Here is an 11,712-nt window from a genome sequence, read left to right on the forward strand (position 1 = left end):
TGAAATGGCCACACCCCAATGGTGGACAAAAGACGTTTGTTCAATCGGAAGGCAGGTTGCTCAAAGAAATCCATGTCGGTTATCGCGTTTCTTTCACTATTTCGACTCATAATCGCAGGAAAGAGACGAACATGAGTTAATAAAAACTCAAAAAGGAAATCGATTGGAGATTGGCTTATTAAATCATTACCGAGTTAGTTAATAATTCGAACTATTTCAACAATCCGTCTTTCCACATTCATTATATCCAAGAGACGAGATTTTTACGTTGTTTAAAATGTACTCGTAAAGGTTCTATTCCTTTAATGATAAATTCATCTGTGAAATGATAGCTAATTAGACATCTATCGCTTACTTATTCTTTCCTCGTCTTCATTTCTTGTGCAATTGTCGGTGTGTCATATTACAGAGACCGTTTTATTTAATTTGTATGCAATCGATTGTCATCAAACGTGCCGGCTATAAGAAAATGATTCCCCGCATTAGGAGGATTTTCATTTTAAAGTAAGGTCTGTTTTTGTTAGAGTCTTAGTCTCTACCTCTAGCCTTCGAGTGATGCATTTCTTTGGTGTGCAGCACGCAATGTGAACACTTTGACGACCGTATTTTTTCTATTGATTTCTACTTGTTGCTTGTACTTTTGATTCAGTCTATTGTAGTACAATAGTCTATATCTCAGTACAATTCCGATATACTTTTTGAACAAAATGCATTAAATCACTATCGAAACTTTATTATATAATCTTAATTTATTTCATATACATAAAAATTACAATTATTTTCTGACTATTCACTTTCATTGGAAGAAAGTTTATCATTATCAAAGTCATTAACTATCGATCTTTTCAGTACATTTATAAATTGCTTCACTGTACGATATCATTGCCACTGTACTATTATTATCGATATTATTGTCTACATCAGATAAAAGGTCAACATATCTTTCTTTACAATTTTGATGAATTTTAAGTGTTTTACTAATATAAGGTACTCTGTTAAAAGATGAAATCCAGCTAATGCTAGAAATTACGAGGTAAAGGGAATGAAATATTATTTCAATCTACAGATGATTTCTGAGTTGTTTGAGTTCAACGAACTGATAAACCATAAAAATTGCAAGAATATATATAAAGGCAAATACTTTTCTTGAAATATAGTAGTGTCTGAATGAGTGGTCACAAAACGAATCTGCTTGTTTTTTTTTTTTTATTGTTTAATTTATACTTTACAATTTGTCCAACTGGACATTCGGTAAATTTGTAAAGCTTAATTGCTAAATAACATGTGGATGGCTACCTCCAGCGGGATACTATCTTCGAATTTGACTATTTCATTTCTTTAGTGAGGTCAGTGGGGTGTTTACTTTTTAGTCTTTTTTCTATGAGAGTTTTGCTCGCTTCAGCAGCCAACTAATTTGGATGTGTTGACGTTCTTTCCTTACATTTTTCTGCGTACGTGCCGATTTCTTCTTTGACCGTTTGTATCTTTAAGTCTTTGCGTATATCCTCGTTTCTGACATACCATGGGGCGTTGACTATTGTTCTCAATATCTTCGATTATAGCGACTCTAGTTTATTTATGTAGTTCATTGCTGCTGTTAACCACAGTGGTATTACATACGTACAAATCGGTTTTATTATCGTTTTATATTTTTTTAATTTATTTTCTATGCTGAGTTTAAAATTTCGATTAGTTAATCAGTACATTTGTCTTCTTTTTATCCGTGTTTTGTCTACAATTGATTTAGTATGTTGCTTCCATGTAAGTTGTGTTCCTAAGCAGAAACCTAGGTATTTAACTTACCTTGTTTGTGCTATGTGCGTGCCATTCAGTTGGATAATTGGTGGTATCCGTTTCCTTAGTGTACATGTAATATGGTTGCATTTACTGAGGTTTGCTTTTATTTGTTCATCTTATGGCCATTTTTCTATTTTTGTGATGTGCTCTTATAGTAATGTGACTGCTGTTTCTGTATTAGTGTGCCTGACTAGTACAGTTGTGTCGTTCGCGAATGTCAGTATTTTGCTATTGGTAGTTGTTGGTATGTTGACCGTGTATAATGTGTATAGTATTGGTCCTAAGACGGTTCCTTACGGAACCCCTGCCTTGATGTCTTTTACTTGAGAATATACATCCTTTATTTTTACTACGAAGGTTCTGTTGCTTAGATACGATTTGAGTGGTGGATTTGTTCCGGGAAGTGTTTTTTGATTATTTGTAAGAGGCTTTCATGATTCACTTTATCAAATGCTTTCTTAATGTTCATGAAGAGGGATGTACAGTACTGTTTCTTTTCTATTGCTAGTAAAATTTCGTTGACGAATCTGTGCATTTGCTCTATCGTGGAGTGTTTGTTTCTGAATCCAAATTGGTGATCTGGTATTAATTTTTCTTTCTCTATTGTTGGTTTTAGGCGATCGTATATTATTTTCTCTAGTATTTTTGAAAACACAGGAAGTAGTGATATTGGTCTGTAAGATGCAGGTTGGTGAGGGTCTTTGCCTGGTTTAGGTAACATAATGTTCTGTGCTAGCTTCCATAGTTTAGGAAAGTATTGGATTCTTAGTATTGCATTGAATATTATTGTCATTAGTCTTATCGCTTTTGGCGGAAGGTTTTTCAAGATTTTACCATTGATTAGGTCGATTCCTGGTGCTTTATTGTTTTTTGTTTTCCCGATTATGATTATAATTTCTTGTGCTGTTTTATTAGGTATGGTGTAGTGGTTGTTAGTTGGGGTACTAGCATTTTGCGCATTTTTGTCAATATTATATGGAGTGAATGTGTTACAAAGGTGGTTGGGGAATTCTGCAGCTTGCTCTTCATTGCTTTTGGACCATGTGTTGTCTGCTTTTCTGATTGTTAGGCTTAGCTTTATTGGCTTCTTTATTTTGTACGTGGTTTTCCATAGAGAGCAGTTGGCATTCTCGTGCGCAGAGAGTGTCTCTATGAATTTTGGGAATTCGTTATAATTATTATCTTTTATTTTAATTTTTATTTCCTTTGCGAATTTATTTATATGTTTTTTGTTTTCACGTGTTCTATGTTGTTGCCATTTTGCTTTCGCTTTCCTTTTTTCTCTGATTTTGTCAAGGATGTCTGTTGGAATTATTTTTATTTGCCTGTCGTTTGGTTCATAAGTAATAGTTGCCCATACTGCTTCTTGTATAATTCCTGTAAATGTTGTTACTGCCAGTTCGATGTGTTCGGGTGTTTTTAATGGGATGTTGCAGTTGATTTTTCTCTTGATTAGTTTTTTAAATGTTTGCCATTTGGTGCCTTTATTGCAAAGCGACTCTCATTTGCTATAATTATATTGGTTTGTTTGTGTATTCTATTATTATCGGTGTATGATGGGAGCTAAGCTCAAAACTGAGTGTTATTTTTAATTTGTTTGCGTTTAGTCCTTTTATAACTGCAAAATCAAGCAAGTCAGGAATTTTGTTTAGATCTGCCGGCCAGTATGTTGGTCCTCCTGTAGTAATATGTTGAGGTTACTAGTTCTAATATACTTTTCTAGTGTTACCTACCACGAGGTGTGTTCATCCTTGAGCCCCATAGCGCGTGCTTTGCATTGAAGTCTGCCACTGCGATGTATTTGTCACCTAAGGATTGAAAATACTGTTCCCATTTTTGTAATGTCATGTTGTGTCGCGATAGTGCATATACTGCTGACATCTGGAGGTAGTTGCGGTTACTTTGTATTATAACGGTGGTTGCTGGAACGTGTTCCTGACTAATTTGACTATGTAAGTGGTGTTTGATATCCTTTCTTATTATCACTGCGGCCCCTCTGTGTGCTTTTCCTGAGGAGTGTTTGGTATTATGGATGGTGTTATATGGTATTTTCATGTATCTTTTTGGTGTGAAATGTGTTTCTGAAACAAGTAATATGTCAATATTATTGTTATACAGAAATGTTTTAGTTTCAAGGGCCCTTTGTTGTAGGCCATTGGAGTTTCAAGCTTCTACTTTCAGCATGTCCATTCCTATTTTTTACTTAACATATTTGTAAGTAGTTGTAGCATGTAGACTGTAATTTGTTGTGTTGTCTGAGTATTGCATTTTGCCCATTTATCATTTTTGTTAGCCTTTCAATGTTTTTAATGGACTGCTTGAGCAGTTTCTTGATTTCTGTAGCGTCGTTATTGTTGTTGTTTTGGTTTTGGTTGTTTAAGATTGGTGTTTGGTTAGTTACTTGTGCATAATTTCGGCTACCAAAGGTGTTGATGTTTCTATTGTTAGTGTTCGGTACGTTTGGTACATTTGGTGTTGGCTCTGATTCTGCAATTCCTTGTTACGAGAGATATTTATCGTATGTTCTGCTTTGAAGCGATGGAAACGGGTTTCGCTGTAGTTGTTTTCTGGCTTCGCAGCCTTTATAGCTTGCTGGGTGGTTTCCATTACAGTTATAGCATTTTACTTCGTCTATCTCTCCTGTGTGGGCAGTTTTCTGTTAGGTGGTTTTCTACATTTGACACACGCCGGGTTTCTATTGCAGTAGTTTTTTGTGTGTCCGTATCGTTGGCACCGTATGCATATGTCCTTATAACGAGGTGGCTCAATTGTTATTATTGTGTTTAGGATTTTTTTAATGTCAAAGATTTCTTTGTTGTTAGCTTTGGGTTCAAGTTCTATTAGAAACAGTAGCAATGGCTGTTTCGTATCATATCTGGTTATATTATTTATTGTTCTTGCTTGGTGTCCCATTTTTGCTAATTTTTGGCACATATTTTTTGTGTTTGTCCTTGGATGTAGTCCTCTAATCATTATTTTGTAGTTTTTTTCTGTTTTAAGTTGGTATGTACGATACCCAACGTTTTTCTTCTTTAACACTTGCGTCACTTTTCTGAAGATTTCTGGAGATTTGTTTGTACTTTTACTTGTTCTAGTTTTAATTGCTTCATACTATAGTTTTCTTTTCCAGCAGTGTTGTTCAATAATTCGATTAGTGGATCTATTATTTGGGCATCTATGTAGATTGGTTCTTTTGAGTCCGTATCTATTTTTTCTATTAGTGAACGGAATGAATTTTGAAGTGGGAGCCATTGTTGCTTTTCTGTATGTAAAGTTTTCATGGCGCTTGGGCCTGGTATTATTTTACGCTTTTTGTGCGCTGTTGCTGTATTCTAGTGTTCATCTTAATATGGTAATTCGTCATCGTAGCTGTTTTCTTCTTGATTTTAAATCGTTTCCATTTCTTTTGTAGCTTTATTTATATAATATATTTCACCTTTGTTCGTTATTTTGAGTGGTGGTATTTGCTGTTGCATTTTGTAGCTTTAACATTTGCCAGTGTTTGTTGTCTTTTCGTTCAACTAAATTTACTGCCTGTCGCACTTTCACTGAAGCACAGTTTCTCAAGTCTGTCGAGCTCGGCTGGTCAGGCAGAACTCCCGAATCTGCTTGTGATTGCTTAACCAGTTAAAATGATCAATGTCTGAATCTCATATGATTGATTAATAACAGATCAAGAGAATAGTTTCATGCGTTTAATGAATTATTTATATATCAATAAATAGTTTAAGCTTTTATAGAAAATGTGACAATTTGGCATGGAATAGAATTTCTTAGTTTTTTCAAGCCTCAATGTCTTAAACATGACTTCATTTAATTATTTTTGTAATCTTATATTTTATATATCTTTTCCAGGTTAGAGGATTAGTTAATGTGTGGAGTATCAGTGTGGATTCCATCATCGAATGCATACCACCGATGGTAACGATCCTTCTTCAAGTGGCATCTTATTTTAACCTGATTTTTAATACGGGAAAGGTACGGACGGTTCTTTATCTCGTTTAGTCTACAAATATTCAAAGTTGAATACGATTAATTAATTTAGTTGAGATTTTATTGCATAATAAAGAATAATTTTCTCAAGCTAAAGAAGAACTTGCTCCACGCTGCCATTAACATTTACACGTAATGATGAAAGCACGAAGGAACTTTCAAAGATATTTCTGAAAAATTCTTGTAATTTAGAACAAACTCCTCTCTTCTTACTTTTATCGAACAATCTTTCTTCTTTTTCTTATTACAGTTCAAAGATATACTCTTATTTATTAAAAATGATCACAACTACTACATGAATCGTCCAGAAAATATGATTCTTCAATATTATGCCAGACAAGGAAGCAAAATTATATTTTATTATGTTTGTAAGTGCATTAGATTTCAAAATGAGAGAAATTCTTTCATCGTTCTTTAAGAGCATTTCCATTCTAGCGTACATTTATATAACAATCACAGCTTTTGTACTGATACCAACAGTATCATTGATAAATGAACTCATCAATCATTCTGAAGAGAGAAGCTTACCAATCGAAATCGATTATGGCATAGACATACAAGAATATTTCTATTACCTATTTATACCTTTGTACATATCAATGTTTATAGTTCCTCATGTAATCGCATCTTGCGATACCACGTACTTGCTATACGTCCACCATGCCAATGCTTTGTTTGCAATAGTCAGGTAAAGTTCGTCTTCGTTAATTTAATAATTTCGCAAAATTTGATTCCGAAAACAATATTTTCCAGTTATGAATTGAAAACTATTCACATTTTCGATACAAGTAGCTTAATAAACTTAAAGGATTATGACTTACTCGAAAAGTATAAAGACGTCGAATTATCACCAGACGAACAGAAGAAAATTTTTAAAAAATTATTGCTTTGCATAAGAAGACATCAAAATGCAATAAGGTTGGTAATCATGTTGTGTTAATATATGGTCACAGTGTTCATTTCTTTCGAGTAATAGACTATTGAATATTATATTTTTCGTAGATACTCAAACCTCGTTGAATCATTTTTCACTAAATCCATATTAGCTCAGATGTTTTGCAACGTCGTCAGTCTTAGTATTGGTGGAGTTGAAGTAGGTATTTGGATATACAAACTAAACTAGAAGATCCTTTCTCAATTCGAATACATAAATACTTCACTATTTCTAGACAATCTTGAATTTAGGCAATACAAGGAACGCGATGCGATTTGGAGCACTTGCATTGGCACAAGCTATACACATATTCATCCTTTGCTTCCCAGGGCAAACGCTATTAAATCACAGTGAAGAAGTGTACACCGCGGCGTAAGAATATTTCATATTTCTTTGATATTTTTTTCACCATTCATATTCCAAAGGGTTAATTCAAGACTGATTCATTTAGATGCGAGGTAGTGTGGTATATATTTCCTAAAAGGTGTCATAATTTATATATGTTTTTACTCACAAGGACTATGATATTTAACAAAATAACAGCTTTCAAACTTTCGGTCATGTCGATGGAAACATTTCTCTCGGTAAAATCTTCTTACTACGGCACATTTTAAATAATCGCAAAATTATTCGTAATTGGATTACTGTTTATACTTTCAGATTATTCAAACCGCAATGAGTTATTTCACTGTGCTATTGTCAACTACATGAACTTAAATGAAAATTGGATGTATCCCAGTTACATATGTAATAAAAATTATCAGTATAGTGTATTTCGTTCTTTGTACATTACATTTTTATTTACGGCACATACTGTCACATATAAGGAGATAATGCCTTTTAACGTTCTGTACTACAAATATGCAGAGATATATAAGAAATATTTGAATATTTTGATAGCTTAGAGAAAGATTATGCCAATGTTCTATTTTAAAGTAATATATAATATAGTTTGAATAAACAGAAAAAGAATTAATGCATATAATAGGATTGTTTAGAAAACAAATAAGAAGGTACTAGATTTCGAGTTTTCCATTAATATAGTGTTGCGTGGCCTTTCCAAGATTTTGGGGAATTTAGCGAGGTTGCAGCCAGTGAAGTGCTGAAGCACTTTGTTCGCGTTTTAATTTCAAACAATTCGAAAAACTAACTCAATGTTAAAATAAAGAAATGCATTACAAGAAAAATTAACTTGAACAATAATTTATATTTAGAACTGAATTATAATAGATTTCATGCTTTAACAAATATTTGCACTTGTATGAAATTTATTCAGATTCTAAGCTCAGTGTGACGGTTCTAACGATTCAACAATTCTACTTTCTGAGTAGTAGTATAGTCTATTTATCTGCTCAGATTTTACATGATAATCTACGATCTGTTTATTATCCAATAACACAAATTGTTATTAACTAATGCTAATACACTTTAATTTAATTGGAGTTTATGGTATTAAAAGGTGAGCGATTTATGGCTTGGCAATGTCTTTTCTAATAATAACGGAAGTTGTATTTTCGACCAATCGCGGGGAGACGCAATCACGAGGAGAGACGTCAGCGGGAGTCGTAAATTCCCGTTACGATTATAGTAATCGACACTACTAGTTGATCGATCCCCTGATTTCGGTTAAGATAATAGGGGTGATTCAGTTAGTATAACACTGTGATTCACAGAATTATAAATTATATGTCGGAGAAGGAAAGACAGCGGGATTTCCCGTCCGGAATGTTGGGACAAACCCCAATACACTAGTCCAGACTTTTGCTATAGCCGCCCTTAAGTAATAAAAATAAAAAATAGTCTTAATGTCTGACTTTTTGACTTTATGACGATGGGTTTGCGTTCGAAGTGACATGGCAGGTCACCGGACGTAGCCACGGTCACGGGAGAGACATGTACCTGACAAAGGTATGAAATGATTATATGGCTCTCCTTAAAACAAAGATTTACCCGAGAAGCGGGGCCAGGAGTATATAAGGGCAGCCTCTTTTGGATTGACGGAGTTAGAGTGAGAGTTAGAGCTAGTCAGTTAGTTAGTGAGTCGTTGGACGAATTGCCGATTGAGTTATCGAGAAGTTACCCGAATCGAGTAGCACGTTGATACGAGTCCTCCCGTGGACCGTGGATTCGTTACCGAACCTGAATTCGTTGTCACCATCATCTCGACCATTACCATTCCTATTACCATTCCTCATAGCCTCTTGTAGCGTCCACATTCGTGCTGATAAATATTGGCTATATTCGCGACGGTAAAGTAAGACGGTAAAGGTTCATCGAACGCCCCAAACTGGCAACCTGCCTCCGACATATATATTTCCAACACTTAAGTTATACTGTTGAGTAGATATAAATCGTAGATGACATTTTGTCGCACGAAGATAACATAGATATGCTCAACAGAGCAAGGCTCTTATAGTTAAATTTAGTATGTTAGTGAACGTAGCACTCGAGGATACTTAATAGAGGAGGTGAATGTTCGACAATACCGAGAACCGACTTAGATAGTTGATGTGAGTTATACTCCTCTAGCGTTGTGCTTAGACTTAGACGTTAGGCGTTAGATTTTTGTACTTAGTTGTTGACTTTTCTAGCGATGTAGAAGAAGCGAAGTACAGTGACGATGCTGTGTCGGAGGAAAGCTACAGAAACATCTCTCCGATCAGTGTAAACCTGTGCTAGAAAATAAAGACAGTAGTTGTGTTATGATTCAGCTACTTTATTTCATCAACCTACCCTTAAGTTTACGTGACAGCAGCGCAGTGGTTAGTGCCTTAGGTTACGAACGTTAGGAACCCGGGTTCGAATCCCGGCGACCGGAGTCCGATTTTTTTTCCGCTCATCTAAATTAGAAGAAAAATAGCAGTACCCCATCAGCGATATCTACAGCCAGCATCTACAGTCATCACGGACAACGCTTACACCTCACACATATGCACTGTACTACTCTCTATGAAAAGCCACAAATAAAATAAAGAAGCCAATAAAACTCATTGCAGCAATCAGAAAAGCAGACAATAGATGGTCTAAAAGCAACGAAGAGCAAGCTGCAGAATTCCCCAACCACCTTTGTAACACATTCACTCCATATAATATTGACGAAGATGCGCAAAACGCTAGAACCCAACTAACAAGCACTACACCATACCTAATAATACCTAATAATATTAAGAAATTATAATTATAATCGGGAAAACAAAAACCAATAAAGCACCAGGAATCGACCTAACCAATGGTAAAATCTTGAAAAACCTTCCGCCAAAAGCGATAAGACTAACTAGAATAATATTCAATGCAATAATAAGAATTCAATACTTTCCTAAGCTATGGAAACTGGCACAGATCATAATGTTACCTAAACCAGGCAAAGACCCACACCAAACTACATCTTACAGACCAATGTCACTACTTCATGTGTTTTCTAAAATACTAGAGAAAATAATATACGACCGCATAAAACCAATAATAGAGAAGAAAAAATTAATACCAGATCACCAATTTGGATTGAGAAACAAACACTCCAATATAGAGCAAATGCACAGGCTCATTAACGAAATAATACTAGCATTAGAAAACAAACAATACTGCACAGCCCTCTTTATGGACATAGAGAAAGCATTCGACAAAATAAACCACGAAAGTCTACTACAAACAATCAGGAAACAATTCCCGGAGCAAATACACCAATTAATAAAATCTTACTTAAGCAGCAGAGCCTTCGTAATAAAAATCAAGGACAGATACTCTGAAGTCAGAGACATCAAGGCAGGGATTCCGCAAGAAAGCGTCTTAGGACCAATACTATACACACTCTACACGGCCAACATACCAACAACTACCAATAATTCCAATGTAAACCCGACATATATATGTCGGATTAAGGTTGGAATTTTGGGCGTTCGATGAACCTTCATTCAAGTTTACCATCGCGGATATAGCCGATGTTTACCGGTGCAAATGTGGGTACTACAAGAGGCTACAAGTAACAGCGGCGATAGGATGCCGATGACAACGAATTCAGGTTCGACAACGAATCTACGGTCCACGGGATGACGAGCGCTAACGCCATACACGATTCGGATAACTCAATCAGCAATTCGCCCAACGACTAACTAACTAACTCACTCGTAATCTAAATGAAACTGCCCTTATATAGTCCTTTTCCCACTCCTAGGGTCAATCTCTGTTTTTAAGGAGAGCTGCACAACTATTTTCTACTTCCGTTATTACACGTCCCTCCCGTGACCGTGGGTACGTTCGGTGACTCATTATGTCACCTCGAGCCCAAACCCATCGTCATACACCTTAAGTGCCCGCATAACTATTTCTTCGTTTATTGCTTAAATGTCAATGTCGTAAATATCTGGATTGGGGTATTGGGTTTTTCCGAATATTCTAAAGAAAGGTCCCAATGTCCTTCCATCTCCGACATATATATATATGTCGGGTTTACATTAGAATTAGGGTTAGGGGCGTGAAACGAATCTTCGTTTGGATTAAACGTTGTCGTTATGCAATAGAGAAGACATTGACTAGTGCAAATACGATTATCATAGGACCGGTCGAGAAACTAGTGACAATGATCCTAGGTTCGATAACGAATCCGCGGTCGACGGGATGATAGATGAACGTGCTCACAAAATCTAAGTCGGACGTATAATATTCACTGGTCGTAAGGGGTTACTCTTTTCGTCGATGAGATCGCGAGAGAGAATGACTTTCCCGTCCCGATGATGTCCCGGTGTTCTTTCATCTCCGACATATACTATACATATACTTTACGTCCTTCATATTGCCGTTTCTGTAGAAAAATATCGGGTTTATTCTAAATCCAATTTGAAAAATAATTCACCGTATAATAAGAATAAAAAATGAAATAAAATGGAATAAAAATTAAGACAGGAAGTGGAATCTAGTAAGAAATACAGTGGAAGGGTCGTTGACTCATGAAAGAAATCGGAAACGCCTGACAATGACTGATTTTAAGATGA

At 35.5% G+C, this 11,712-nt stretch overlaps 1 protein-coding gene across 1 annotated transcript; it reads left to right on the forward strand.

The window, feature by feature from the left end:
- The first annotated feature begins 6,085 nt into the window (after window positions 1–6,085).
- LOC117163982 (odorant receptor 4-like) lies at window positions 6,086–7,435 on the forward strand. Its single transcript, XM_076626887.1, has 7 exons — window positions 6,086–6,158; window positions 6,250–6,478; window positions 6,544–6,708; window positions 6,793–6,883; window positions 6,960–7,096; window positions 7,176–7,308; window positions 7,385–7,435. Exons 1-7 carry the CDS (start codon window positions 6,086–6,088, stop codon window positions 7,433–7,435), a joined length of 879 nt encoding a protein of 292 aa, XP_076483002.1.
- Window positions 7,436–11,712: the final 4,277 nt, after the last annotated feature.

The sequence above is a fragment of the Bombus vancouverensis genome, chromosome 2, assembly GCF_051014615.1.
Source record: "Bombus vancouverensis nearcticus chromosome 2, iyBomVanc1_principal, whole genome shotgun sequence".
Taxonomy (NCBI): domain Eukaryota; kingdom Metazoa; phylum Arthropoda; class Insecta; order Hymenoptera; family Apidae; genus Bombus; species Bombus vancouverensis.

Bases quoted from the DNA above. Each gene is read 5' to 3' on its own strand.
- LOC117163982 (XM_076626887.1), top strand. From the start codon at position 6,086: ATGAATCGTCCAGAAAATATGATTCTTCAATATTATGCCAGACAAGGA. The intron at 6,159-6,249 runs GTAAGTGCATTA...TAACAATCACAG, and splicing joins AATTATATTTTATTATGTTT to CTTTTGTACTGATACCAACA. The intron at 7,309-7,384 runs GTAAAATCTTCT...TTATACTTTCAG, and splicing joins CGATGGAAACATTTCTCTCG to ATTATTCAAACCGCAATGAG.